The sequence below is a fragment of the Phytophthora infestans genome, genomic scaffold (genome assembly GCF_000142945.1).
Source record: "Phytophthora infestans T30-4 supercont1.2 genomic scaffold, whole genome shotgun sequence".
Taxonomy (NCBI): domain Eukaryota; phylum Oomycota; class Peronosporomycetes; order Peronosporales; family Peronosporaceae; genus Phytophthora; species Phytophthora infestans.
In genome coordinates, this window is record NW_003303757.1 from 854,379 (window position 1) to 881,658 (window position 27,280).

The window sequence follows — 27,280 nt, forward strand, 5'->3', positions numbered from 1 at the left end:
TGTAGTACTGGGATTGTAATTTTAAATAATTAGCTCACAGTAAAATGTGAGTACTTTTTCTCTATCCCCATGCTGTCAACCTTGTCGAGCCACCTCCGCAGTCGTCGCGTGATCCTCGCATCACAGAGTCCTCGTCGCTTGGAACTTCTTCGCGATTGCGTACGTGCATAGTCCATAGCTTCCTCCCTTCCTCTTGTCCTCACCAACCGCTGGTTTTCTGTGTCGTCCGCTGGGTCGCCAGGGTCTCACATTCGAGGTAATTCCATCCACCTTCGAGGAAAATCTGCCCAAGGAGCGGTTCCCGACGCCCGACCTCTATGTGATCGAGAACGCCAAGCAGAAGGCGCTAGAAGTGCTGAACCGCGTGTCCAAAGACAAGAACGCAGGTGACCAGCTCCCGACAGTCGTGATCGGATGTGACACCGTTGTGGTCCAGGACGGAGTGATCCTGGAAAAACCCAAAGACGAGCAAGACGCCTTCAAGATGCTGACCCAGCTGTCCGATCGTCCCCACGATGTGTTCTCTGGTGTGGCGCTCTTCACCGCTGAGAGGGGCGTGGACAACCCGCACCTCTTTTTCGAGAAGACGAGTCTGGTCTTCGGTCCGCTGGAGCCTGAAGATATTCGCGGTGAGTGGCAGTTTGTGTGTGCTGTGGATTAATCGTCTGTGCTGATGGCTGTTGGGTCGCTACTGAAGCTTACATCGCGACGGGGGAGCCGATGGACAAGGCAGGGTCGTACGGACTGCAAGGTGAGTACTGTAGTATCGAACAGGAACGTTGCTGGGGTTCTAAACACAGGTGGGTGTTGTAGGTCGAGCACGGTGCTTCGTGCAGGAGGTTCATGGCTGCACCAACAATGTAATTGGCTTCCCGGTGCAACGCTTTTGCAAGGAACTCAAGCTGCTAGCAGCTCGCAACGAACTTTAGATAACTGCATGTAGTAATAACCCTTTGGGTAATGGCTACTGTGGAAAAAGGTAACATCGTTCTATCGAAGGATCAATGAAGTGCAAGAAGCCACTCACAATTAAGGTGCTTCACTCAGATCTCTACACTTATCTACTCGGTCTTCTTCTTGGGCTTCGGGGCCGGGATGCACGAGAACACGACGTACAGCACCACGGCGGCGATGTGGCCCACAAAGTACGTGTTCTGCAGAGAAGCCAGCGAGTGCTCCCACGACATAGCCTACGTGGAAAAGAATACGTTTGTAAGTAATCCACGTATAAAAAAACATCACAAATACTTATTAAGTACCTGGAACGGCATGACGAAGTAGTGCATAGCGAAGAGCGTCAACAAGTAGCTGAGCACGTCGTAAATTTTCTTCTTGGCTCCGAACGATCCGTCGGCCTCGATGAAACGTGGACGAAGACGCTTGAAAGCCAAACGGTTCACCGCCGTAGCCAGCGGCACTAGAGAGAGAATAAAAACCAATAGGATTAGAATAAAAATCCCCAATCTGCAAATAATTTAAAATAAAATAAAACTCCAAATGTACGTACGACTCATGAAGAAAATGTAGTAGCCCGGGTAGAATCCGTGCCAGAAGGCTGAGATGAAGTACGTGGCCATCAGCGAGTTGCCCGTGCGCGTGTACACGTAGCGTTCCAGCCAGTTCTGCGTCCCCTTGTTCCAGGCTCGCGAGGCCGCACGGATGCTCTGCGAGAACTCAAAGCCCAAGATGTCCATGTTGCTCACACCGTTCCAGCCGCGACTGGTTCCGTCCTTGTTGAAGCCCTCGAATCCGAAGCCACACAGCACGGTGGCGCCCTCGGCAATCTATTTCCAATATAATAATATCAAAATGTGAATAATTCAGATTAAAATAAATAATTGCAAATTCCCAGCACTTTACCTTCCAGGCGGAGTAATACTTGGCCTTGCAGAAGATCAGCGCGATGTACAGGTCGCGGATCTGGTACAGCAACGGCTGCGCAGCGATCTTGGGGTCGTGCAGGTTCGACAGCGGGTACATGGGGCCATACACAGCGAACGCAGCCATCAACAGCGATCCCACCAGGAATTTAGAGAACGCAGCGAGCACACTCGACGGCTCTTTGTTCTTGCCGTCCATAAGGAACTTTTTGCCGCTCGTCACGTCCAAATACTCGCGGATCTCGAACGCCGGGCCGGCCAGGAAGGTGGTGAAGCTGTACACGTAGCCGAAGAACTCGAGCAGAGACGGGATCTCCTGGATAGCGAGCTTCTGACGTCCTTCGTACACTTTCTTTATGCCGGGGGACATCTCGGCACCTTTCTTCTCAAACGTCTTGTCCACCACGCCGTCGTAGTAGTTGTAGGCGAAGCTGGTGAGCTTGATGACCAGCAGCATCTGCGGGCCGGTGAAGTCCAGCGTCCAACCCATGTAGTCCACATACAAACGGTAGATGTGTGACGCTGACATGTATAGCATGTTGAAGAGGAACACGATGCCTGGCGCGTGCTTGGATGGCCCGAACTTAACGATCAGGTACGTCAGGAAGCTCGAGATGAACGAGTGCACCCAGCCGGAGCCCAGCACGAACTGAGCGATGCTCACACCTAGCACCACATCAAACACGTGCTTGAGGCTGGCACCGGGTAGCAGTTTGTACACAACAGCCAGCGGATACGCAGCGAATAGGCAGAGGACGTAGCAGAGCTGGTCGCTGCCCAGACCGAGCGACACGGACAGCTCGTCCACTTTTGCATGGAGGAAACTGAAGTCCAAAGGAGTGGCAAGCTCCGTGTACGGCTGCAGGTGCTCCACAAAGTCCACGACGCGGTCCATTGGTACTGGAGTGGGCGGGGGGTCTGATACGCGAGTGATAATGAGCAGCTAAGTGTCGGATACTATACACATAAATGACCGGAGCATATCCGGATCGATTGTAAGCTTCTGATTTGGCATGTGAATACCGGTACCCGGTAAGCAAATGTTATTGAAAGTACTGGTACTACTACTTACTTAAGTATTTGTTGTACGGTATTCTTTTTAGATTTACAAAGGCGTACTTTCTGGTAAATGCAATGGATGCACTTTATAAGTTTGGCTCCAGCAAATGTTGTAGTATTTAGATGGAGCAAGGGCGTATCGTATCCGAGACACATGCACGCAGCTCGGCGTCACCTTGGCATGCCGACCAGGTTATCCTCGGACTTATATGAAGAAGAAAAAGTCAGTCCTCACTCGCCAATTTCGAGGAACGCGACTGGTCGCTTATTTCAAGGAACTCGCTGCTATACCCACCGGGATATTCTCCGTCAGAGCCGACCCAGCCATACACGTCGCCGCCATCTTCTCCGTTAGAGCGGACCCAGTCATACTCGTCGTCGCCATCTCCGCCACCAGAGCCGTCACCGCTGTACTCGTCGCCGGGATCTTCTCCGTTAGAGCGGACCCAGTCATACCCGTCGTCGCCATCTCCGCCACCAGATCCGTCGCCGCTGTACTCGTCACCGGGATCTTCTCCGTTAGAGCGGACCCAGTCATACCCGTCGTCGTGGTATTCTTTAGCTACGATGGCGCTTTGATTGCAGATATGAATGGCATCTCTCCTCCCTCGCGATCAAGTCGTCAAGAACATTGATCGCGACTTGCATCTCGGACGGCAGCAGATTTGTAGATACCCGCATCTCGTCGGTCATCTCCTTCCCACGCGGGTGCCAGAATGGACACCCCCGCTCAATTACAGCGCAGCATTCCATGAATACCGTACTCACATTATGCAGATTCCACTGCGCGTCCAAGATAGTGCTCATAACGAACCCACTCCTTGCTTTGGTAAACCCGGCATACCATTTGACGAGGCCGTCGGCGGGCGTGGTAGAGGCTTTGATCTGCCGCAGGTTTTTCATAAATGCGTCCCATGCCTGGGAAAGTGACCACAAGTCGGATGGCTTATACTTCCGCGATCCCTTGGAAAAGAAGCGTTTCCTGGAGAACATCTCAATGAAGAATCGACGATAGCCGAACCGGAGCATGTCTCGAAGATCCTCACGATCGACAAGTGCTTGTAAATTCGCCAACAGGGACCCTACCGTAGATGACATGTGGTAGAGCGGAATCTTGCATCCACTCGAGATGTAGCCGTATCCATCGGGATCGTAGTCGGCGAGCTAAATCGGATCCGTGAGGAGAAGTCGTCGCTGAAAAGGATTCTTCGTCGCGATCACCGTGTTTTGAGAGTTACCGTCTCCATGGAGGTGCTCGATAGTCACCTTAGAGACGACGCTCCATGCAGACCCGCGCTTCCGGTTTGAGTAAACGTGGAGGTTGTCGATAGTTGTACCATCGGTCTCCACGCTCACAGATTGCACGGGAAGCTGAAGCGAATTCTTCCTCACGTTCGTTGCCATCTGAGTGCTATCATCTCCACGGAGGCTGTCGATAGTACTACTAACGGTCTCCGTGAAAACAACGACACTCCCATGATTCGCAGACCCATGTTCACTGTTTGAGTAACCGCGGAGGTTGTCGATAGCTCTACTATCGGTCTCCACAGTCACAGATTGCACGGGTAGCTGACACGGGGATCGCGGCGGCGGGTATGGCGGCAACGGGTATGGCGGCGTGTATGGCAGCGACGGGTATGGCAGTGACGGGTATGGCTCTGATGTTGGCGGCGACGGGTATGATGGAGTCGGCTCTGACGGCAGAGATGGCGGCGACGAGTATGGCGGCAACGGCTCTGGTGGCGTATATGGCGGCGACGGACATGATGGGGTCGGCTCCAACGGCGGAGATGGCGACGACGGGTATGACTGGGTCCGCTCTAACGGAGAAGATCCCGGCGACGAGTACAGCGGCGACGGCTCTGGTGGCGGAGATGGCGACGACGGGTATGACTGGGTCCGCTCTAACGGAGAAGATGGCGGCGACGTGTATGGCTGGGTCGGCTCTGACGGAGAAGATCCCGGCGAGGATAGCAGCAAGCTCCTTGAAATAAGCGGCCAGTCGCGTTCGCACCTCGGGTTCAAAATCGGCGAGTGAGGACTGCCTTTTTTTTCTTCATCTAATTACGAGGATAACCTGGTCGGCATTTTGCCAAAGGAGTGTATCAGAGGAATACCTATATCTGAAAATTTTTATACCTAAGTGACTATGTTTAATCTGGAATAGCTCGTTTCTTGTCTCCCTACTACAGTAGGACTACATGTACCTTTGCAAAGCCTGGTTCACGAGCGAAATTGGTACGCATTGGGTGCCTTCCAAAACTGACATAGAAATTTTTTGTCACCCTACCCCTATTCATTAAACTAGTCATTAAACACGGTGATTAAAACCGAATTGTTTGATGAGACCAAAAAGTGGTATCATCAAACAATTCATTAAACTGGATTTAATACCCTTTAATCGCCACCCTTAAGCAGCAACCACACAAAACAGTATCTTCATATTTGTATGGTACTAAAGGAGCCCCTAATTTAGAGATTTGTTTGAATTGAAGTGTGCCGATCTTCGAGGGCCGCTGGGCGCGAAACTGCGCCGTTCGCAAGCGCGAAGCTTTTAGTTTTTAAATTGCAGTCTCCAGCTCAAGCCTCCCCCTCACTTCCTCATCTATACATTTGGTACGTCTTGAAGCAATACACCTGCGTATGAATCTGGTCTGACTGGTGTTATAATGAGCTTGTATACAGATCCGTGATGGCTTCCAACCGCCGAGGCGCCAACTCATCAATACTCGCGCAGCCATCACCCGACCGCCCTGCCAAGAAGCTCAAGACAGTCGTGAGTTCATACTGCAAGCTTCGGGTGCATGCACCTACAACAGTTGGTGCCAGTAGTGTTGATTCGACGAATTCTTCGATGACCAAGAGCAAATCGCCCTCCTTGTTGAAGCCGTCCGATGGAGTGGCGACACTACCGTGGATGCGCTCTGGTAGAGCGTTCACTCACCCTCTTGTTAACGAGGGTGAGACGATGCAAACAGCTCCGTTAACTGATTTTCATCTTTCGCAGTCTTCTGAGGCCGATTCGCTGTCACCTCGCAAGACCCAGTTGGAACACGGGGCTCAAATGAAGGCGGGGAGGTCAACACCACCTACGTCGCCAGCTTCGACTCTCGCTAGCATGGGTTAACCGCTCCTTACTAGCTCACAAGAGATTGCTGATGCTCCCTGGTCTCCAAGAACGTGTACACCGCGTCCGGTACCTGTCAGCTTGCGTCCCGATGTCCCCAAATGGTTCTCGGAGTGTTTTGAGTCGGACGGCTACAACACAGACGAATTGATTTTGAATGGCCCTCCTCCGCCTTCACAGCGACGACGTACTTCAATACTTTCGCAGAGTAGCTCACCGGGGTTCTCTGTTATCGAACAACCTGCTGGTGTGGCTCTTAACTCCGAGTGGTTGATGTTGACTGGCCTGCTGAAGTCACGCGTTTGAACGTCCAGTCTAATCCTCTGGGTTTGAAGTTTCCTACGTTGAGTACAGGGAATCGTGGTGACCAAGGGTGTGGCTGCGAGGTGCGTTGTACAGCAAGTACCTGCTTCCACGCAAAGCGTAGTCGGTTTTCTACTGCAAGGAACTGTTCGTTTGTCGGAGTGTGCGGGAACGCACTTCAAGAGAAAGACTCGCTAGCTATACGCCAGAACACCAGAACCAAGATGCGTGGTGTTGTTGCAACAGCTCCTATTCCAGCCGGGGAAGTCGTCGGTGAATATTTTGATGTCTTGGAGCTGTTTGGTCCCCCATCCAAGCCTTGCACAAGACCGTGAAGAAGCGCGCCAACGCCATGAGCAAACTATACTACTAATTTCTTCGCTACATCGAGGCAAGAAGAACGGTGACTGATAGCGGCAGCGTAGCATTTATTATCTTCTGTAGTCATCTTCATGACCGTGAAAATGCGTGGTTCTAATCTGGCTGATACCCACAGTTCTTACCCGATAATTTGACAGCCTGAACAAGTTATCAAGTCTCTGTTTCCGTTTGTTCGTATCGTACGGCAAAGGTAAAGGTAGCCGATGATAAACCTTTTCGATTACTCCCATACCCCACTCCGCTGGCTGGCGCACGAAAGTTATAGCTGCGGACATGATATTTGCAGCTTTGCGGACAGACGGCACAAGTCTTCCGATATCACCTTCCTTAAGTGGAGTCAAAATCCTCCCTGTCATATCGGCTCCACAAGGAAAGCACTATCTGCGACCACCCCGTAGCGAGTGTCAGGGTTTAATGACGGATCTGATAACAGTCGGCGGAAGCCAAGACTAGTATCTCCATCATTCCAGGAACCTGGGCAGTTGTGTTTAGCCCAAACGATAAGTCCATCAGCGCTAAAGCACAGCGTCCCAGTGACGTATACCTGATGCAGCCGTCCGTTATAATGGGCATTTTGCACATCAGGATGCGGCGGTTCCTGAATCTATAAGTAGCAGACAACATCAGCATTATCAATAGAGAAAATATCATAATAGAACTTCGAGTTACCCACGTACGCGATAGTTTTTCCATCCAGAAATCCCCATGTGTATTGCAACAGTGGTTGTCGAAGTGCTACCAATTTAGCAAGAGCATTTTGTCTTTCGAAGGTAGGCCATACAATTCGTGCTGAAGTAAAGCTCGTAAAGCAGTAGTCAATGCATCCTCTGCGGCGTTCAATACACGTGCTAACGTCGATGGCGGCACACCAAACTCTTTGCAAAGTGTAGACCGTCCCATGGAGCCAACGTAAAATGCCAGGAGTAGCGCTAAGACTTGGTGATGGTTGCGCAGTTTCTGAGGTCGTCCACCTTGACGACGATAAGTTGGTATAAGGTAGTGGGGCCGGAAGCGCTCTAGCAACACACAAAAAGAGCTTCTACATCCTTGTTAAGTAGCTAGCAGACTAATAATAAACAGAGACGCCGCGTACCTAGTAAGACTTGTAGTCGTAATAAAATTTTTGTCTGTACCGTGAAGCCACGTCTTCATCCACGAGGAATCTTCGGGTTCCTTTAAGCAGTCTATCGTCTTATAGTGACGGGTTCGTACCAGTCGCTGCCACTCCGCTCGAAGCATCTCGTCGTGAACTCGGCGCCGAAGATCTTTAAGCGTCGCTGCAGCTCTTTGACGTGTTTTAGAGGAGGTCCAAACCACGAGAACGACGCTTTCCTCCAACATGCACGTTTTCTAGATACTAAAGATCGTTCAAGATCACAAATGGAGCGCAGAACCCAGCGCATCGTTGCTAGGAAGGGGTCGTGATGCTTTTTCGCGCCTTCGAAGATCTTGATTTATAGAGCATTTATTTACAATATTGTCCGGCTTTGACCTGTCCCGTTCTAGAATAATACTGAGCACCAGATACTTGAACCGGTTGTGACACAAACAGCTGGACACAAAATATGGTTTGACACGGTTTTGGATGCGGTTTTTTTATGCTAGAAGATCGTCGTCTTTTTATCACCGAAGTAAGGAGCACAGACGAGTGATAATCGATAAAACTGATTTATGCCAGTTTTGGAAGGCACCCATTGGTTGATTTGGGATTTCAAATTGACACAAAAGCTGTACATGTATCAATTAAAATACACTGACGCTATGATTTCACCATCGCCTTCTAAATGATGAATGATGACAGTACTTGACTACTTGTGCGTGACTAAAGTTGACAGTTAAAAAAGAGTAGCCAAAGCAGCGTTCTCGTCAAGGCGCAACGTTAGTGTTGCTGGAATCGCGCGGTTAACAAATTCGGGTCGATCGGTAACGCCACGGCGGGTGAAATGCCAGCGATAATCAGCGCCGCTGATTATTACAGGTCGTCTGCTCCGACAGCAAGTGTCCTCCATCCTTGATATTTAGGTCCTACAGGCTTGCAGCAGCAATAATCTTTGCCTCCAGCAGATTGCTGATGATTGCAGAGGGGAACCTGTTTCCTGTTGTATACAGCACAGAAAATTGTATACACGTTACATCAATTCGTTGTCCGACCTACGTCATAGCATCCTGGGCCCGAGTGTTAAGCGGCAGAAACGCCGGAAATGTCTTCCACCGTGGTGCTTTTCAAAGTGACATGACGCTGCGCTCGATTCGAGGGCCCCAGCCATCCTCACTTTGTGGATTACGCTCAATTCGAATCTAGGAGAGCGAAAGACATCCTTTCCTTCCGACAATAGCTGTACGATGCTCACCCCGAGAATACACCAAAACTGTACTAAAGCAAAGGCTTCATCACTGTGCTCTAAGCAGGACTAGTCACCAGTTTATCTCCTCGAGAAATGGCGCGCTACGAGCCAACCAGTCAACTCTGCAAGTCGATCGTGGCAACAACTCTTCAACACGGTGTGACGCGGAGTCCCCTCAAATAGTGACCCTAAAACCTGCTCTACCCTATATTGTAGTATCAAATTCCCGTATTGATTGCATCATTTACTGAGAAACACTTAGGATTAGTTACCTCCATAACCATATGAACTGCCAGCGTCATCCAACACACGTCGCACATGACATCACCTTCGGCAGCATCCTTGCCATCCTCGCCGCGCAGCCTCCCATTCCTGTTTCTGCCTCGCATTTGGCACTCATGGCTTCTCACGTTGTCTCGTCGCTGAGTAATGCAGCCACTCCGCTGCGATTCACCTTGTTAAACCAGCAGCTCACACAACTCTCGGAGCTCGTAGGGGTTCCAGTGGACCAACTACGTTGCGTCGCTTGCCTGTTAGCTGTCTACCCATTGGCACTTATCGTGCGCAAGTTGCCGTCGGTCACAGCTAAGCATTGGCTGCACATTTGCGCTGGTGTGAGCATCGCCCAATTCGTCTATGGAACAGGATGGCTACACTCGCTTCTATCCTCGCTGGTCACGTACGCGTTGGTGTGCGTGCTGCCGCCCAAACGCGCACCGTTCGTGGTGTTTCTCGCCAATATGTTGTTTGTGGCGGCACTGCACATCCACCGTATGCGAGTCAACTATATGGGCTGGAGTATGGACTCGACAGCGAGTCAGATGCTGCTGCTCATCAAGCTCACGAGCTTCGCCTTCAACTACCACGATGGTGTTGTTCCCAGTGCCACAGCAGTGCAGAACGGCGACTCAGAGCACACGAAAAGAGTCAAGCAGTTGCGTAAACAACTGGCGATCCCACAGATCCCGTCACTGCTGGAGTTTTTGGGCTTCGTCTACTGCTTCACGACGTTCCTGGCCGGTCCGGCATTTGAGTACAAAGAGTACAGCGACGCTATTCACCAGGCTAGGTTCGTCGACAACAACGGTGTCCGACGTAATGTGTCCCCTGCGCGTGCGGCAATGTCCAAGTTGGTATTGGGTCTTGGACTTATGGGACTTTTGGTGCAGTTCGGAGCTCTAGCCGACTTGAATCAGATTTTGAACGATGAGAATCAGTCCATGCTCATGAAGTGGGGGCGACTATTTGTCGCGTTGTTCTTGACTCGTGCCAAGTATTACGTGGCGTGGAAACTGGCGGAGGGGGCGACTGTGCTGACCGGAACGGGATTCGAAGGATTCGACGAGCAGAACAACCCCAAAGGCTGGGATGGTGTCAGTAATGTGGACATCCTGGGCTTCGAACTCGGCGCCAACGTGCGTGAGATCTCGCGTGCTTGGAACAAGGGCACGCAGAACTGGCTGGAGCGTTATGTGTACACACGCACGGGCAACTCGTTGCTTGCCACGTACTCTGTATCGGCTCTGTGGCACGGATTCTACCCTGGTTACTATCTCTTCTTCCTCACGGTGCCGCTTGCGACGTCTGTGAATCGCCTGGCGCGACGTCACGTGCGTCCGTACGTTGTGGACAGCCCGCTGAAGCCACTCTACGACCTCGTCGGTATGATCTGTACTGCTTTGGTCGTCAACTACTTGGCCGTCTCGTTCGTAGTGCTGTCGTGGGAGGACGCAGTTGCTGGTTTCCGCTCCATGCGCTTTACTGGCCACGTCGGGCTTGTGGGCTGCTACTTGTTGCTCACCTTTGTGCCTATCAAGAAGACTGCGAACAGTAAGAAGACCTTGTAAGATCGAGTGATGTGTCAGTTTATGTATCGAAGGTTTATGACGACGTACCCAATTGACGATATGAGGGAAACTAAAGAAGTATCATAACACGATGGTATCCAATTTGGGTTAAAGATTATTAGCTGTTATTTATCGAGACCTCAGCCAGAGTACAGCGCGTATCCAGAGTCGTGGTTCCTGAAGGTGTTGTCCCTTGACGCCAGGTACGTGACGCGGCATTCAGGCGGTTGGGGAGACCAAATGCCTTGATTCGTGCAGCGAAGTGTCTTTGAGCCCTTTATGTTCGTGCCTCTCATGCACGAATACGTCGCCGTCGAGCCCGGACTTGTGCTTGAGAACTTGACTGAGCCCTGGTAAATCGACGGCGGGGCGTTGCAGTCGTACTTGGGGACGCTAGCACTGCCGCGAAGATTGGCTGCCTCGACTGGGGTACAGATCGTGGCTGCCACCGCCACTACAATGGACACGACGCGAACAAGTCGCGGCATCAAGTTAAAGCGATGACTTCGCGCTGGGTTATCAACAATGAAGAATCGTTTGTGCAACGCTGAGTGATTCTTCCATTTTAAAAGAGTACGTCTTGAGGTTCTTATCCGCTTCGGAAGCTGGGATGAAGAGGGTTGGTGTTCTCTATCTTGTTCCTTGCAAGTGCAGATCTATTTTAGCGCGCTCGTACATGTTGTAGTCTAGGCTGAAGGTGTGTGCGTGCATCGAAGTAGTTAAAGAATTGTATACTGTAGAGGTTTTAGAAGTCTGACGGGGTGAGTACGATACTGTGGTCGAATGGGCCTTCGGAGTCGGGTGGTGGTTGTGGCTGGTTGCTGCGGCTCTGAGCCCGAAAGATGGCAATGGTCACGACCAAAATGGTGCCTATAGCGATGATAATAGCGATCACTGCCGCAGCTGAAATACCAACAGAAGCGATGGTCGTAAGATCTGACTCGGTTGAAGCCTGGAGGGATGTTTGCCTGTTTGACGTCTGCGAAGGGCAGGGCGTATCGGACAGCTGAGCTGAAAGCGGTGTCGTATACACCGAAGCAACCGTCGGTGCTTGAGTAGGAGCCTGCGTCGTAGCTGGGGGAGCTGTCGTGTCTACTAGTTGCTGGTAGTTTTGCTGTTCTTCTTGCTGATAAGAAGTTTGGATAGTAGCCAATGGTGCTACCGTCGTTGGCATCTCCGTAATTGTTGTGTCGGTTGCCAGTGTCTCTATCGTAGGTGCCTTACTCATTTCGACAATCGGCATCTCCGTGGTTGGTTCGTCCACAGATGGCGGCTCCGTTTCTAGTGGTTCAGTGGTAGGTGGGACTGAAGAACGAATCTCGTCCGTGGAAACTGGTGTTTGGTCCAAGGTTGCGGGTGGAGTGGAAGGCACGTCGGTCTCAATGTCCTCTAAAGGAGCTGGTGGCGTAGTGAAGATGGGAGTAGACGTTTGAGTCTCAGCTGGGCACGGTGTGTCGTCGTAGTAGTAATACGGTGTTGACTCGGGAGTTTGAGGCTCAGGCTCGACATCGTAAGGTGGTAAAGTAGTCGCTGCTAGCGGAGGAGACGTCGCCACTAATGTTTCAGTTGCTGTTGTTGACGTAGGCTCCGTAGCTTCAGGAACAATCAATTCTTTCATTGTCGCTGTAGGAGTCGGATACCAGGGTTTGCTTCCAAGAATTGGAGCTATGGTAGGCACCGGAGTTGAAGTAGTTGCAGCTGGTGTTTCTGTCGGAGTTATCCAAGTTTGCTCTGGTACTGATGTGCTTGGCGGGAGAGTCTCGTACGTCGGAGCAATCGTCCTTACTTCATTGGTGCAAGGGGCTCCTGTGAGAGTTTCGGGTGGACTCGTTGGTGTTTCGGAAGGCGCAGGTGTTTGCTCCTCTATCGTCGGTGTTGGTGTAGGTGAGATAGTGACTAACATATCTATCGGTGTAGGATCAGGATATGAAGCATCAGGAGGACTCGATGACTCCAGTATCGGCACCAATGAAGCTGGTTTAGTTGGTACTGGAGTTCCTGGTGTCTCTGACGCTGGGTCTTCCAGTATCGCTGTTACCACTGTTTCGATTTGGGGAACCATAGTAGCAGTCGGCGTAGGAGCCATTGTGTAAACCGGGATTTCTGATGGAGTAGTCGGAATAGCAGTATCCTGAATTGGAGCTGGGGTCGGTGTGTCAGCTTTGCAATTGTAAAGCGTTGTCACCTTTGTCGTCTTGGTAAACCATGCCGGATCACGATCACCTTGGCTCCCAACATCGAATGGGTCCACTGCAGAGCTTTCGTCACTATAAAAATTCCACGTCGGACAGTCATCAGACGCAGTCTCCTCTGGAGCCTTCCACTTGTCTGAGCACCACGTCGATGGAAATGTGCAGCCCCACGCGTTTCTCCCGTCGAGATGAACACATTGTGCATCCTCTCTAGCAATGCAGTTCACCCCGTTAAAGCTATCGAGGTACGAATGGCATTCATCCAGAGCCGTGTCGCCCATGCGAGGGCATTGCACACCAAGAGGCTGCGCTCCACTCCCAGAACACACTGCACCACGGCTAGTCGGAATCTGAAAAGTGGCATCCTGGCACACACTCACTTCCGTCATGTCGGCCGTAGCGCCTTGCACCAGCTTCTTGAAAGCCAAAAACACCAAGCCCGACGTACGTATGTGCGTCATGCCGTGTGAACTTCACACTGTGAAGGGTACTCTGGTGACAGTCAGAGTTAGTTGTAGAGCAAGTAAAGCAGTGGAGATTTCACTGCAGTTTGTGGGGTCACTTGAGAAATGGGACCGAGCATCGAGAAGCTGACAAGAACCTGCCTGTACTAAGTTTGCTCTGGCAAGAGGAAAGCTGAAACGGGTACACTGTAATAATTTATATTTTAGTTTAAATTTCTGCGCCATGAGCTGCTCCAACGCCATTTGAATTGGATCTTTACCTTCAAAATTTAATAGCGAAACGGCGTGTAATGCTGCTGGCTTTTTCTGCAGTACGTTGGCCGATCTCAGCATAACGTAAGCGTTGATCGATCCGCACAGTACGCCACCATGAGCCGAGAAAATCGAGAGCCTGGTCGTATTTAAAGTACTTGTACAAGGAATTCCTGCTGCCTCAAGTTGAGGCCCTCTACAGGCGTGCACACACACTGGCGTTTGCGCTGTCGTCTGGCACAGGGTCCTTTAATCCGTTCGACTATCCTAATTCAACCGACTAGATTTGAAACCGAAGAGCTCCACGGCAGTGTCCTCACTGCACACACTCGATTTTCCTAAGGAAAAGAGCAACAAGAAGGCAAGAAGTGAAAGACTGCTGATGTGTTCATTGTGTGGTTGTTACTGCACTTATTCCATCGATGTTTCGTCGCGATGGTGGTCCGATCGAGAGACTTTTGCGCCGTAGCCGCCTCTATCTGGTGGCTTTTTGTCACATTTCTTGCTTCCTGCTCGCTGCTCCACCGCTTGCTTTGAATGTATTTTACACAAAACCGCCAATACTCTGACCGCCCATACTCTGCACTCGACTGAGGCGCTGGCATTCTGCTCCTGCTGGTACTTCTCCACGACGCAAGACACGCTTCTTTGGGGCTCACGTCGCTTGGATCTGCGCTTCTCTCGCTGTCGAGCTACCACCTCTTCATCCGAATCAGACGACGAAACCTCCTCGATCACACGGTGCGATGTCGTTCCTGGATTCTGGCGTCGATTCCAGCCCTGCTCGTTCGTTTGACGTCTCAGACGCAGCATCTGTTCGCGTCCGGCTGTACCGTTGGCAATCATTTCCTGCAGCATGGACTCTTCATCGTTCGAGAACTGCTGCTTCGCCGTCATGTAGCCGCCTCCGCCAACTTCTTCGTACTCGTAATCCGTATCGGAATCATCCGAGTCCGACGTCTGATCGGCCGCACTGCTGTGTCCGTTATCGTGGCTGACGCGACTGCTGCCCATAGACTGGAACGAGTCCCACTTGAGCTGCACATACTTGTCCAATGCCGGAGGAAGCCCATACTCATCCGAGTCTCCAGGAGCTCCGACACGGAATAAATCACCAAAGTTATTCGGCAGATCTGTGAAGGTCTCTTCCAGTTCTTGCAGGAACCGCTGACCGTCGATTACCAGTCGATACTGCGCATTCACTCGGTAACAACCGGGCGCTTTCATCACCGCCTTGTTGACGAACCTATCCACGTAGCGTAAGATCATAATAGCGCTGTACTCGGTCATATACTTCTCCAGCTCTCGCTGCGCTTGGATCGAAATGGCTTGAGCGTTCAGTGCCGAACTGACACGTGACATGCGCTCTGAGTCGCTCATCTGGACGTTCTTGGCCGACTTGGCCTTCCTCTTCGTACGTGACGGACTCTTCTTCTCCTTACTGCGCGTTAAGGTCTTTTCTTTGCCTGTCGATTTGTGCGAAGACTTGGATTTGTCGCTGGAGTGGCTGCCTCTTCGAGAACTTTTCTTCGTCTTGTACTGCGCCAGAGACGACAAATCCACGAGCTTCACTTCCTCAACAGATGCCGTCGAGGACGTCGAGGACGGGGTGGCTGAAGACGAGATGAATTTCTCCTTCTCGGGTTCGGAGTCGTCGTGCGAAGACGCCACTGAGTTGCCTGTACTCGCAGACGTAGTTGCTCGTGCACTGCGGTTCTTCCACTCGCCGGCATTACCGTCAGGCGTCGAATAATGTCGCTGTTTCCGGTGTTCGGTCGCCAGCGCTGACGTGCTGTGTTGCTTCTGTAAAAACTGGTCGCGTAGCGAGTTGGCTTCGGCCTTTGAGCGCTCTGATGCAGCCATTAAGTTGTTCATCTTGGCAGTCTTAGGAGTACTATTGTGGTCATACAGCGACGTAGCGTCGTTAGCAGGATTCGCCACCTCGTCCTTGTGTTGCACAGGCTGTTGCTTGTGCTGTTCCTTGCGTAGCTGTCCCAGCTGATGTTCTCTGCGCTTTTGTTGCATCTTTTCAGCCTCACGGGTCTTCTTCTCGCCGGAATTGGAGCTCCTCATGGCCAAGATTTTGCTCTCTCGGATGAGTCTCGTGGGCGAGTTGTCGCTATCTTCGCCTGCTCCATTGCTATCGAGTCCAGAGGACCCCAGTAGGTCACCTGAGTGCGGTGGTACGTCTGTTTTGATAGTGATGGGCTTTAAAAAGTCTCGCAGCAAGTAGAAGACACTGGCGCTGGCCTGTGTCCGGTCCTGCAGCGCCGCATACGCGGCCTGTTGGTGAGCGGGCAGCGCCTGCACATACTGATCGTATCGTGCCTTCTGCGCCTTGCGGTACTTGTGTGTGAGAAACAAAAGCTTGATGAGGAAGCGGTGCAGCTCCACGGCGCGCTCCTTGACCACGTGGTCCTTCTTGCTGCCAAAGAGCCGCTTGGATGGGAACGGCAGCTCCTGCAGCTCACGCGCAAACTCGCGCGAGCACGAGTCGTCTAAGATGTGAGCACGCGCGTCCTTCATGATGCGCTGGACGTCGTCGCGCATCTTGCGGAAGTCCGAGTACGTGCGACGTACTTCCCATTCGTCGGCGTCCTGCTGCACTTTGACGACGTACAGGACCTCCCTGCCGCCCGTGAACTCGACGTGGCCAATGGATACCACCAGTCGACTCATGGGCGTCAAGGCTTTAAGGCTTCAAGGCTGTAAGCGAGCGGAATAGAAATTGGGGAATGCGACGGGTGTAGCTTTAGCGCAGTGTTGCGAAGTGCTAGCAAGAGCCTTGATTAGCCGGTGCTTCTCTATGTGAAGTACACAGACAATAACAGTTGATGTATGATCTATTGTAGAGGTAAATATAGTATCACGATGAGTGAGTCTGGAAATTTTCGAGGAGCTGGAGAAATCGTGTACTAGGTTTGAGAGGTGGTGTTAAGAGAGTCAGATGTTGGCGAATGCATGCAAGCTCGAAGCTCGGCCATGAAGTCTGTGCTGAAGCCCTATCTGCGCCACTGGTAGAAATAGGCCGAACCGATGCTGCGACCTGCACAAGGCAATTGGACGGCGCGCTCCAAGTGCAAGGCGCTGGAGTCTTCAGACGAATGCACACGAGTCTTGTTGCCGCTGCTAATTGTGGAGCGATGCCGCAAACACCAAAAACGACCTACTAGGTGCAGTGTAACGTCGTACACTTTCGCCGTTTCGAGTCTTGATGGAAAGAGAGCGTTCCAGTGCGCGAGAGTACTGCGGTTTCAGAGCGCTGTAAGACTGAGGAACACGCTCTGCCTTCCCCGCATATAAAGAGTTGCAATGGTTTATAAAAAGTTGCGCACTATTCGCCCCGAGGAGAAATTTTTAGCCCTTCTTACGATCTGCCGCGAGGAATGCTGCTGGCTGCAAAAGACTGAGATAGTACGTCTCGTTGCTCAGCGATAGGCGGAGTGGGCTGGTCGGATGACACGCTCTGGGCTCGCAGCCATTGCTCTGAGCAAAATGCTCAGTCACGTTTAATCCTTTTGAGCGCTCCGATTCCGAGGCGGATCTTCATCATTCGCCATTGGCAACTACATTGTAGTACGTATTAATAAATGTAGTAGCCTACATGTACAGCACAGCCCACCCAGCTGGTAGTGGTCTTGGCAAGCATCAATTGCCAAGCAACGTTCGGAGGAGCCATGTGCGCTCGTCGAAATCGCATGCACAACGAACGACCATGCGTGATCGTCTCAAAATCGAGTAAAGATCGATTCAAAGACGCTATTCCAAACACCGATCTTTTCTTCTGCGTCCGGTACTCTTGTCCTTAAGCGTGGCATATCTCAGATATGATATCTGTTTGCAATGTTCAGCTTAACGCCAGCTCACGATGCAGTAGCTAACACTCGCCTGCGACAGTACCGTACTTTAATGCCCGACTCAGAAGCGACTTATTGTCACGAATCAGACTCAGAATGTTTCCGTCTGAGCCAATTTACACTCCTTCATTATGGCTCAAATCGAGCGGGCGCACCCGGACGTGGCTCTTCCTGCCGTTGTACACCGCGTCGCCGACGACGTGCCTGCATCCACGCGCGTGATAATCATCGGCGACGTGCACGGGAGCTGCAGCTGCTGCTAAGTGCGTGCGACTTCTCGCCTCCCAACGACTGCTTGGTGTTTGTAGGGGACCTGGTCAACAAAGGCCCCAAGCCATTGGACGTCGTGCGCTTCGTTCGCGAATCCGGCTCGCTTTGTGTGCGTGGGAACCATGACGATGCCGCTCTAAGTGCTTTCTACCAATGGATAAACGGCGGTCGCGTCCCCGGTTCCGCCAAGTATCCCTACGTGGAACACTTCAAACCTGAGGATGTGGAATTCCTCGAGCAACTGCCGTTCTCGGTGTCGCTGCCTAACCATAGCAACATCATTGTAATACACGCTGGAGTTGTACCAGAAGTGAATCTGGAGGAGCAGAGACCCGTCGACATGTACAAGATGCGGTTCGTACAACGGGAGAAGGCGGACGACGAGACTTCCACGTGGATGGCGCTCGAGAAGAAAAAGTATAAAAATGAGAACAGCGGAGAGCCCGAAATGTGGGCCAAAGTATGGGGCGGGCCTAGACACGTGTACTTTGGACATGCAGCAAGCGCGGGGTTGCAGGTGAGAAGGTTGCTTCGAAGGAATTAACGGGTAATGGTAATGGTCGCTGTTGCATGTCTAGCAAGAGAGTTTTGCGACGGGGTTGGACACCGGTTGCTGCTATGGGAAAAAGCTTACGGCGTGCATTATTCCGGTAAGCTCGCTGAAAACTACTCGTAAGAAGTCTTTGTTTACGCTGTGGTGGTGTGATGGCTGCAGTCGAATCGCTTGGTGCAAGTGGATGCCAAGGAACAGTACGAAGTGCCGAGCTGCGACAAGAACTAGACGTCACAACAATCCAAAAATGTATTGCAACCCTACTGCTAACATCCATTTCTCTCCTTACCACTCCGTTGCAACACCACAAACCTCAGACAGCAGCGGCGTCATATTTGACAACGCCATTCTCCGAGAACTCGAACCTCCCCACATGCAACGTCGTCACAGCGATCTGCATGGTCTCCTGAGCGAAGGCCATCTTTTCCCTGTGCGCCAAGTCTCCTACAGCACGAAGAACGCGCATTAAGCCATCAAATTCCGTGGCCCCGTACATGACTCGGTTGCCCAGACACACGACGCCCGCCAACTCTGCAACAGTCTCAACGGCGGCTTCAAAGCGACGGAACTGTCGCTCGGTGATCCTTGACACTGTCGTGAACTCCAGATACATGGGTCGCCCAACGAACTTGTCGAGTGCTTCCTGCACCTTAAAGCGGCTCGTAACGTTACTCAGATACCATTCCAAGGCACGAAAGGTGACGGCGCTGGACGTTCGCCCCAATCCCATCGCATCCCGAGCTACAGAGTACGTCTGCACCATCTCGCGGTACACAGAAGGCTCTCTCTTGGGGAATGGCATCTTGACCAGTCGCTTCTCCAGCAGATCCAGAATCTCCTTGGCTTGTGGCTTCCGGTTCACGGACATGCTAAGTTGCGCGGTTCCAACGACAAAACTCGTAAACTTGAGCGTCGTAGCACAGAGTTGGCGCACCGACGAGAGAGCGAGGACAGCGATGGCGGGGTCGTTTACTCGATGGAGTTTCTGCATCAAGTGAATGACTTGCAACGCCTCGGAAGCGATAGCGACTCGGTCGCGTCGATCCGTGGAGTTGAGTCGGCTTGGGTGACTAGAAGCTGTCACCAAGCTCTCCAGCTTCTTGATGAGTTGACAAGCACGCTGCACGTCGTCGGTTTTGTCGGCCGCAGGGATGTTCGGGTCTCTCAGGCGACCAAACATCGCCGCTGTATCCTCACCACTGATCTCCTGCAATGCTGCCGGCTTCGTATCATCGTTTGGGTCAATATCTGAGCTGCTTGGAACCAATAAATCCTTCAGCAAGTTTGTTGCTTCTGCTAAATCGTCTGCCGTCACTGTGGCAATTGGAGTGGAAACGTTCGCCGTCGCATTGCATTTCTTCTTCTTCTTTTTCTTTTTCTTCGACGTAGTATTGGCCGCGTTTGTGGTGGCATTTTCCACTTCACGTCGACGTTCTTCATCGCGCTGACTATTTACTAACTGACGCAGACGTTCAGCTCGGAGGTCGCTCTGGTGACGGAAGAGTCCATCGCGATTCTTCTTGCTCTCGTTATCAGCTTCGCATCTCTCGATCTCAGCGATGGACGCTGCAATTTCACGCCTCCACTCTCGGTCGTTTGTGACGTCACAAATCCGTCTTCCTTCACCGTCCTTGATGCGGAGATCCGCTCCAACCTCAAGAAGCATCTCGTACAAACTGCGATGTCCGTGCTTGACAGCCAAATGGGCGAGCGTCTCCTTCGTGTGGTACGTGGGAGTATTCAGGTCGACCATATTATCAGCCTCAAGAATAATCCGAACAATGTCTTCGTGTCCCGCAATGGCTGCGCTGTGAACTGCCATCGTGTTGGGCAACCCCTCGCTATTAAATGGAAGCTCTCTTCGTTGCAGTTCGTATCGACAGTGCAGAAGCTGTATGGTTAGCGCTCCAAGCTGGATCATCCATTCCACTAAGTCCGCGTCGTGTGCAGGTCCAGCTGCTGCGTGGTGGAACAATGACCACAAGTCAGAGTTGGTTGCCATGGCCAGGAGATCTGGATTCTGGCGCAGTTCAGATTTGAGAATCTCCAGATTATATCCAGACAGAGGACCAGCGCTATTCACGAGCATTGCCATCAGACCATGAAAGACATTATGCCGTGCTTGACCCTCCAACTCTCTCAACGGCGCTCCATACTCTTGGTTGACGAAATCAGGTTTGGAAGGGAAGGTGAAGTATTTCTTCTCACATACCAGAGGTGGCGTCGCGAACTTGGCTTTGATCACCGCAGCAGCCTTCATGCACAGTATCCTGATACCGTCACTACTCAAGTTACCAATCTGGACATGTTGAGTGGGTATGGCACGCATTTCCAGCGACCCATCCGACTGCAAGCAGTCCAATAGCGGCATCAAAGGCGTCATCACTGCAGCCTCTAACGCGCGATTGACTCGATAGTGACGAGAATCCCCTCGCTGCGGACGAGCAGCTACATAGTCGTCGTGATACTGTCGCTGCCCTAGCTCGTCACACATCACAGAGAACACATCCGTGAGGTCATCATTGAGCTTCAACATGTCACGAGAGAGCACACGTGTCTGGAACAGCTCCATCGAGCAGATATCCGCTGCTTTGTTCAGCATGGCCTTCGATGACGCACCACCAAGCACTGACCTGTCGTTCTCAGTGAGAAGTCGGTAGATCTGGGATAAATCCTGGAAGTGAAGCGCCTTCCGCACTTTAACGCCTTTTTTCCCAGCCGGTGGCGTCGCACCACGATACATGGCGTTGACTGAAGTTGCAGTCAAGTGAGAGCTCAGTAAGTAAGCGCGATTGTAAGAGCCATGCACCGCTGCAGCGCGTGAGGGCGTGAAGATCATCTCGTCGTAGATCCGCAGAACTTCGTCGAAAAACGGAATGTGCTGAAGAAATCTCTGCTCCACAAGCGCATTGTACAGGTGACCAAAGGCTCGGAACCTCGACGTCACCATCAAAATCTCACTGGCCATGTGGGAATAGTGGAAGTGATACGTCAGCATCATAAAGCCTGCCATTAGAGGATTGGCACGTGCCAAGTTATGGCCTCGACTCGACTGTTTGATCTCCTCTGCGCACCTCTTCAAGCCTCCGTGGATTTCCTTATCGGCAGTGAACACTGCACCTTTCTCCACTGTCTCTTCCATGTTTCTCATCAGGTATATCGAGTGGTCAAACGTAAGACTCACATTGCGAGTGAGCCCAGATTTCCCTTGCAGCGCAGCAACGGACTTAAGCCAGCAGATGCACGTGAACACAATAGGTACTGTAACCTTCTGCGACGTGAAATACTCATCCATTGCTGCTAAGAACGAGCTAGCAAGATTGGATTCGTCAAAGCCCGAGCCGGTAACACGCTTCGTTTGCATGATCGTGTTGTATAGCAATGGCAGCTGCTGCATCAAGAAAACCACGAGGTTAGTGGGGTCTGGCAGCATGTACTCTGGCGTCCGCTCTTCTCCATAAGATTCACCATGGAAGCCATCACGAATAGTCAAGTACGCTCCCTCTTGACTTGGGATGATCGAGGTGAAGCTGGCTAACGTTCTGTTCACACTTATGAAGTCCAAAAGTAACATCCCTGGGACGAACTCGAGCGTCCCGTTATTCTGGAATTTCGTCCACACGTCGCGGACTTTATGAGCCAGTTTATCCACAAAGTCGTTGGGTGTGCGTTCCATCACGATACGTAGCACATCTTCCGCAGTCTTTAGCGCTGGGTACCTCAACTGGAGCTTCGATGTCAATGCACTGGCCGTGTCAATAGCCAACTTAGCCACCACTGTGGCCTCTACCATTGTGCGCTGTTGCCTCTTCACTTGATTAAAAATGCTAAACACCCCTTCTACCAATTCCTCCAACTCCAAGAAGAAATAGACCACTTCCAGTCTCAGATCTTCAGCAAAGGCCTCGTTAAACAGCCGTTCTCTGTCCACTTGAGTGCTTTTCGGAGCTCCAGTCTCAGCAATGAGCAGATCTTCATTAGGGAAATAGTCCTCATCCACCTCTAGCACTGCGTAATAGTTCTCGAACCGCGTGCTGTCGGTTTCTGTTGCATCGTCTCCTTGTCGCTCCCTCTCTACGGCTTTTAGAGTCTTTTGCCAGCCCTTCAAGAGGCTTAAAAAGTGTCGGTGACCACTATCTCCACCTCCTAAGTAGGCGGCGACTTGTTCACGGAACGTGATGGCGCACTGACAGGCGGCGAGAGCCTTTGGGAACTCATTCAACAGTTTCGGAGTCAGGGACGCTAGTGCCGCTGCGATCTCTTCCACGACGGATGTGAGATTGTCCAGCTCCGACTCTTGACCCGCATGTTTACTTCGGCCGCGCGCACGTAGCAGCCAGTCTAGGAAGAAGGCCGTAGCGCGCTTGTAGCGAGCATACTTACCGACCGGGAACGCCGGCATCGCTGATGGTTCTGTAAAGACTTAATTAGAGATGAAAGACTTTTGTGGAGAAGAGGTCGTTTTCTGTCCATCTGCATTATAATACGGTTTAATTAAATTATGTAGATTTCACACCACGATTTACCAGACCTGTAATCTGACATTTTCGCTTAAGGAATTTCTTGGCAAAAGCAAAACTTTTGACAAGCAAAAATCTTGTTTTCGGGACAAATCTAAAAAAACTTCGGATGCCGTTCCCAGCGAGTAAGTACGCGCGCTAACGGCCTTCTTCCTGGACTGACTGGTGCTTGCACGCGGTCGTGAACGTCATGCGGCTTATTTCATAGTAATGGGACGTACGAGCTCGTCCCAGGGATGTTAATAATGGACTTTATGAGTGTGGGGAGCACACTGGCTTCACGTCTGCTATCCCGACACAAGCGAGGACGAAATTAGTGCTGAGAGATGGGCTCTTTGGCGAGACGTATGGAGAGGAACGCACGCCTCAATATGTGCTGCCCGATCCTAGCAACATGGTAGTGTTCCTACTGCGACAACTGCCGTTGTTGAATAACACGATCCTTGCAACAAAGTTGACTACGGGAACTGGATACGATAAATCTGGACTGGCTAGTTCGTTTAGGCGTCGATGGATGAGTATTTCACGTCGCAGAAGGTTACAGTACCTATTGTGTTCACGTGCATCTGCTGACTTAAGTCCTGACAACCCTTGGCTCGCAGCGGGGTTCTCAGCAAGGGTTAAGCTGAAAGTCTTGGCTTGCAGAGGACTTAGCTTTGACAAACGAAGAAGCACAATGTATTTTCCTACTTATCTGCTGCGTGGCTGTCCACTACAGCACTTCAATATGGGAAAGGAAAAATAGAATTCTGAGTCTCACGTAGTGTGCGTCAACTGGCATTCCATAGCGATCACCGTTACTGTAGGTGACGGTCTTGTTATTCACCCCCATGCCAGTTGTCGATTAACACGGAAAGAGACGGCGTATGTTGACGCGTTGCTGCGTCACACCGTAGTCCAGCGTTACGGTGCCGTTAGCATGCACTTCGACAATAGAATATGGCCCTTTGGCCACCTGACGATGCTTGTTACCTCGATCCTTAGCTGCAACTCGCATCATGACTTGATCTCCAGGATGATAGAAATGCTCCAAACGCGTAGCATTCTCACGATCATTATCTCTCAGTATTGCTTCAAATCTGCGCTTCGTGAGATAGCTCCAATTCGTTTCATGAAGCTGCCGCGTTATCAGGTCCTGCCCAAAGACTAAATGTGCTGGTGTTGTACCCAAAATCGTGTGATAACTCGCACGTACTGCAAATGCTGCATATTGAATCACTTGTCGCCAATCTGCTTCCGGGTAGCATCGAATACCATTGTTAATGACTAAATGGACTCGCTCACAAATGGCATTTGCCTGAGGGTTCTTGGTGGAGATTGGTTTTGGCTTGACCGCGTAGCTGGCAAGCATTTCTCGAAACTCTGTAGTGTTAAATTCGTTGCCTTGATCAAACACAACCTCTTTTGGTCTTGGATATCGGCATAACCACGTCACGTCAAAGTTCTCTGCAGTGGTTTTACCACGATTATTTTCTTGAATGGAGACTTCTAGCCATCTTGTAGCTTCGTCAATCACTGTTAGCGCGTAGTAGCGATCACTACCGTAAGGCCCCATGGTATCCACATGCACTACGTCGAAAGGATCGACTGTATGCATTTCTCGTGGTGGTAACTTGCCATAATCCTGAGGTCCACCGTGGAGTTTGGCTCTCTTGCATGTAAGACATCTCCTCGCAAAGCTCACCACTGTTTGCTTCATTCCCGACCAATAAAAGAATGACTTCATCGTGTGATACTGGCGCTTGGCACCAGGGTGTACTAATTGAGTGTGATACCAATCGACCAGTTCTTGACGTAATTCGGTGGGAATTAATACACGCTTCTGGTAAGTTAATAGACGTGCACCCATGATATTTTGTATCTTGTAATCCGAGTCGTTTGTACCATTCATGCAGGCTTGGAGTATGTCTTGGATAGCGGAATCTTCATTTTGGTATTGTTTGATGTAGCTGCCCTCCAGAACACACTCAACAGGATCAATCAAGAGCGCCTCCAGCTCAGTCTCTCCCATCTTCTGCTCCGAGTCGCACGCCAGTCGAGAAAATGCATCTGCAGCAACATTTTCCTTTCCGTGAATATGCTCGCAGGTAAGATGATATTCAGATAGTAGCAATTTCCATCGCTTGACCCGCAATGAATTCTCGGTTGGATAAATGAGATTTTTATGGTCCGTGCGGACCACAATAGGAAATCCAAGCAGCATTGTTCTATACTCTTTCAAGATCTCCACCACCGATAATAACTCTAGTTCAGTCGTCGTATAGTTTTGCTGCGCGGTAGTGAGACTTCTAGAGTAAGCTGCTACTAATTTTCCTTGTTGTTCAATCAATCCACCCAACTGCTTTCCACTTGCATCTGCATATATCTCGAAAGGTTTCGAGAAATTGGGGAATGTCAGTAGTACTGCTTTGGCCAACGCCTTCTTAATCTCCTCAAAAGCATTGTTCTCGCTGGATGTCCACTGAAACGCCGTCTTTGGAGACGTCAATCGTGTTAGTGGCTTCAGCATCGCCGTCTTTCTTGGTATCATCTCCCTGTAGTAGTTTATCATACCGATAAACCGACGTAGTTCCTTTTTGTTCTTCGGCCGCTGAATCTGGAGAATGGCACGGATCTTCTTTTCCTGAGGCTTAATCCCGTCTGCATTGATCGTAAATCCCAAGTACTCCACAGTTGCACAGAAAATTCGACACTTTTTACCATTAAGCGTCACGTTGAACTTCTGTAGACGCGAGAACACCACCCGTAAATGCTCCAAATGATCTTCTGCAGTTTTAGAGAAGATGAGTATGTCGTCTAAATAGACGACAACAAAGTCCAAATCGCCCAGAATTCTAGACATGCACGCCTGGTACTCATCTGGCGCCGTTGAGATTCCCATTGGGAGTCTCTTATACTGGAATTTCCCGTACGGTGTACAGAATGCCGTAAACGGTCTGCTTTCTTCTGCCAACTGCCTAGCATAGTATCCCATATTAGCGTCCAGAGAGGAGAAGAACTTCGCTCCGCCCAGACGTATCAAGACTTCCCGAATTAGCGGCACGTAATAGGGGTTACGCTTCAAAAACTTGTTCAAAGCTCGGAAGTCGGTCAATAATCGCAGACGCCCATCTGGTTTCTTTAAGAAGAAAGCCGGAGAAGCCCATTCGCTATCGAATATCTGCTCCAACACGTCGAGCTGCATGAGTCGATACAATTCTTTTCTCGCTGCGTTTTCTTCGCTCCTTGGAATTGAATATGGGCGAGCCTGTATTGGTGTATACTGCTCTGCCATAGGGAGAATATAGTCAGGAAACTTCATCCGCCCTAAATGCCCATTGTACAATTGCTCGAATTGCTTAAGCAGCTTGATTACTTGCTCGTATGTGGACTGATCAATTTCTGCTGTCCCGACCATAGCTTCAGGCGCCACAGAGGTGTCGTTGATCTCCTTCACTTCCTCCTGTATGTTCGGACCTCCATTTTCATCACTTGCTGTGGACTTGTCTCCCGTGTTCACTGCCACCGTGTTGCCATTCCATTCCACTATCCCATCGCGGAAATTAACAATTACCCCAAGCGCACTTAATAGATCCCGCCCGATCACCATCTCGTCCTTGGCATCGTTGACGACGGAAAATCTATGCGTAATTCGAGACCCATAGTTCAAATCCATCAAACGAAATTGAACTTGTGTCGATCCAGCCACCTTAACGTAGCCCTCGACCTGTTCGTATGTCAGATCAGACGGAGACATCTCAAAGCCCAGCTCACGATTTGCCGCCAGTAACTCCCCGTTAATGAAGCTTGTTCCGCATCCTGTATCCACGAGTGCGACGCGCTCCTGCCTTGTCTTGCATAATCGGAACCGGAGACGCATAGGAGGTTTCTTAGACGGCTCTCTGTCCTTCAGTATACTACCGATGACTTTACACTCACTCTCGTCACTGAGCGAGTAGTCAGAATCCATCTCCTCCACAAGTGTCATCTTCGCTTCCTCAATCTTCTTTGCTGCTGACCACTTATTACCGCCGTGGTTTGACGTATTTTTCTTCTGCGTAAAACACTCGCTATCAGAATGCGAGCTCGTCTTGTGTAAACTACACCACTTGTCACCGTTGCTCTTCTCCCGTGACTGAAACTGTTTTGACGAGTGGAACTCCTTCTTATCCTTCTTCCCAAAGTTCTTCCCGCTACCTTTGTAACCGCCATGCGGCTTACCACCATTCTGCTTACCGTGCTGCTTCCAGC

General features: G+C 51.0%; 8 protein-coding genes across 8 annotated transcripts; 4 read left to right on the forward strand and 4 right to left on the reverse strand.

The window, feature by feature from the left end:
• Window positions 1-69: 69 nt before the first annotated feature.
• Window positions 70-929, forward strand: PITG_01329 (septum formation protein Maf; the record flags this gene model as incomplete). The annotated part of the gene is made up of 4 exons (XM_002907954.1): window positions 70-159; window positions 242-629; window positions 698-751; window positions 814-929. The coding sequence occupies 4 exons, from the start codon at window positions 70-72 to the stop codon at window positions 927-929; spliced, it is 648 nt and encodes a 215-aa protein (XP_002908000.1).
• Window positions 930-1,238: 309 nt separating this feature from the next.
• PITG_01330 (lysophospholipid acyltransferase, putative) lies at window positions 1,239-2,801 on the reverse strand (the record flags this gene model as incomplete). The annotated part of the gene is made up of 3 exons (XM_002907955.1): window positions 1,239-1,417; window positions 1,508-1,784; window positions 1,861-2,801. 3 exons carry the CDS (start codon window positions 2,773-2,775, stop codon window positions 1,239-1,241), a joined length of 1,371 nt encoding a protein of 456 aa, XP_002908001.1.
• A 6,578-nt stretch (window positions 2,802-9,379) lies between these two features.
• On the forward strand, window positions 9,380-10,942 carry PITG_01332 (lysophospholipid acyltransferase, putative; the record flags this gene model as incomplete). Its single annotated transcript, XM_002907956.1, has 1 exon — window positions 9,380-10,942. One exon carries the CDS (start codon window positions 9,380-9,382, stop codon window positions 10,940-10,942), a length of 1,563 nt encoding a protein of 520 aa, XP_002908002.1.
• A 1-nt stretch (window position 10,943) lies between these two features.
• Window positions 10,944-11,696, reverse strand: PITG_01333 (complement control module protein, putative; the record flags this gene model as incomplete). Its single annotated transcript, XM_002907957.1, has 1 exon — window positions 10,944-11,696. One exon carries the CDS (start codon window positions 11,428-11,430, stop codon window positions 11,083-11,085), a length of 348 nt encoding a protein of 115 aa, XP_002908003.1.
• Window positions 11,697-13,322: 1,626 nt separating this feature from the next.
• On the forward strand, window positions 13,323-13,810 carry PITG_01334 (uncharacterized protein; the record flags this gene model as incomplete). The annotated part of the gene is made up of 2 exons (XM_002907958.1): window positions 13,323-13,578; window positions 13,806-13,810. 2 exons carry the CDS (start codon window positions 13,323-13,325, stop codon window positions 13,808-13,810), a joined length of 261 nt encoding a protein of 86 aa, XP_002908004.1.
• Window positions 13,811-14,223: 413 nt separating this feature from the next.
• Window positions 14,224-16,556, reverse strand: PITG_01335 (uncharacterized protein; the record flags this gene model as incomplete). The annotated part of the gene is made up of 1 exon (XM_002907959.1): window positions 14,224-16,556. The coding sequence occupies one exon, from the start codon at window positions 16,527-16,529 to the stop codon at window positions 14,262-14,264; it is 2,268 nt and encodes a 755-aa protein (XP_002908005.1).
• Window positions 16,557-16,886: 330 nt separating this feature from the next.
• On the forward strand, window positions 16,887-18,521 carry PITG_01336 (uncharacterized protein; the record flags this gene model as incomplete). Its single annotated transcript, XM_002907960.1, has 3 exons — window positions 16,887-17,023; window positions 17,463-17,529; window positions 17,748-18,521. 3 exons carry the CDS (start codon window positions 16,887-16,889, stop codon window positions 18,519-18,521), a joined length of 978 nt encoding a protein of 325 aa, XP_002908006.1.
• A 322-nt stretch (window positions 18,522-18,843) lies between these two features.
• PITG_01337 (uncharacterized protein) lies at window positions 18,844-22,932 on the reverse strand (the record flags this gene model as incomplete). Its single annotated transcript, XM_002907961.1, has 1 exon — window positions 18,844-22,932. The coding sequence occupies one exon, from the start codon at window positions 22,930-22,932 to the stop codon at window positions 18,844-18,846; it is 4,089 nt and encodes a 1,362-aa protein (XP_002908007.1).
• Window positions 22,933-27,280: the final 4,348 nt, after the last annotated feature.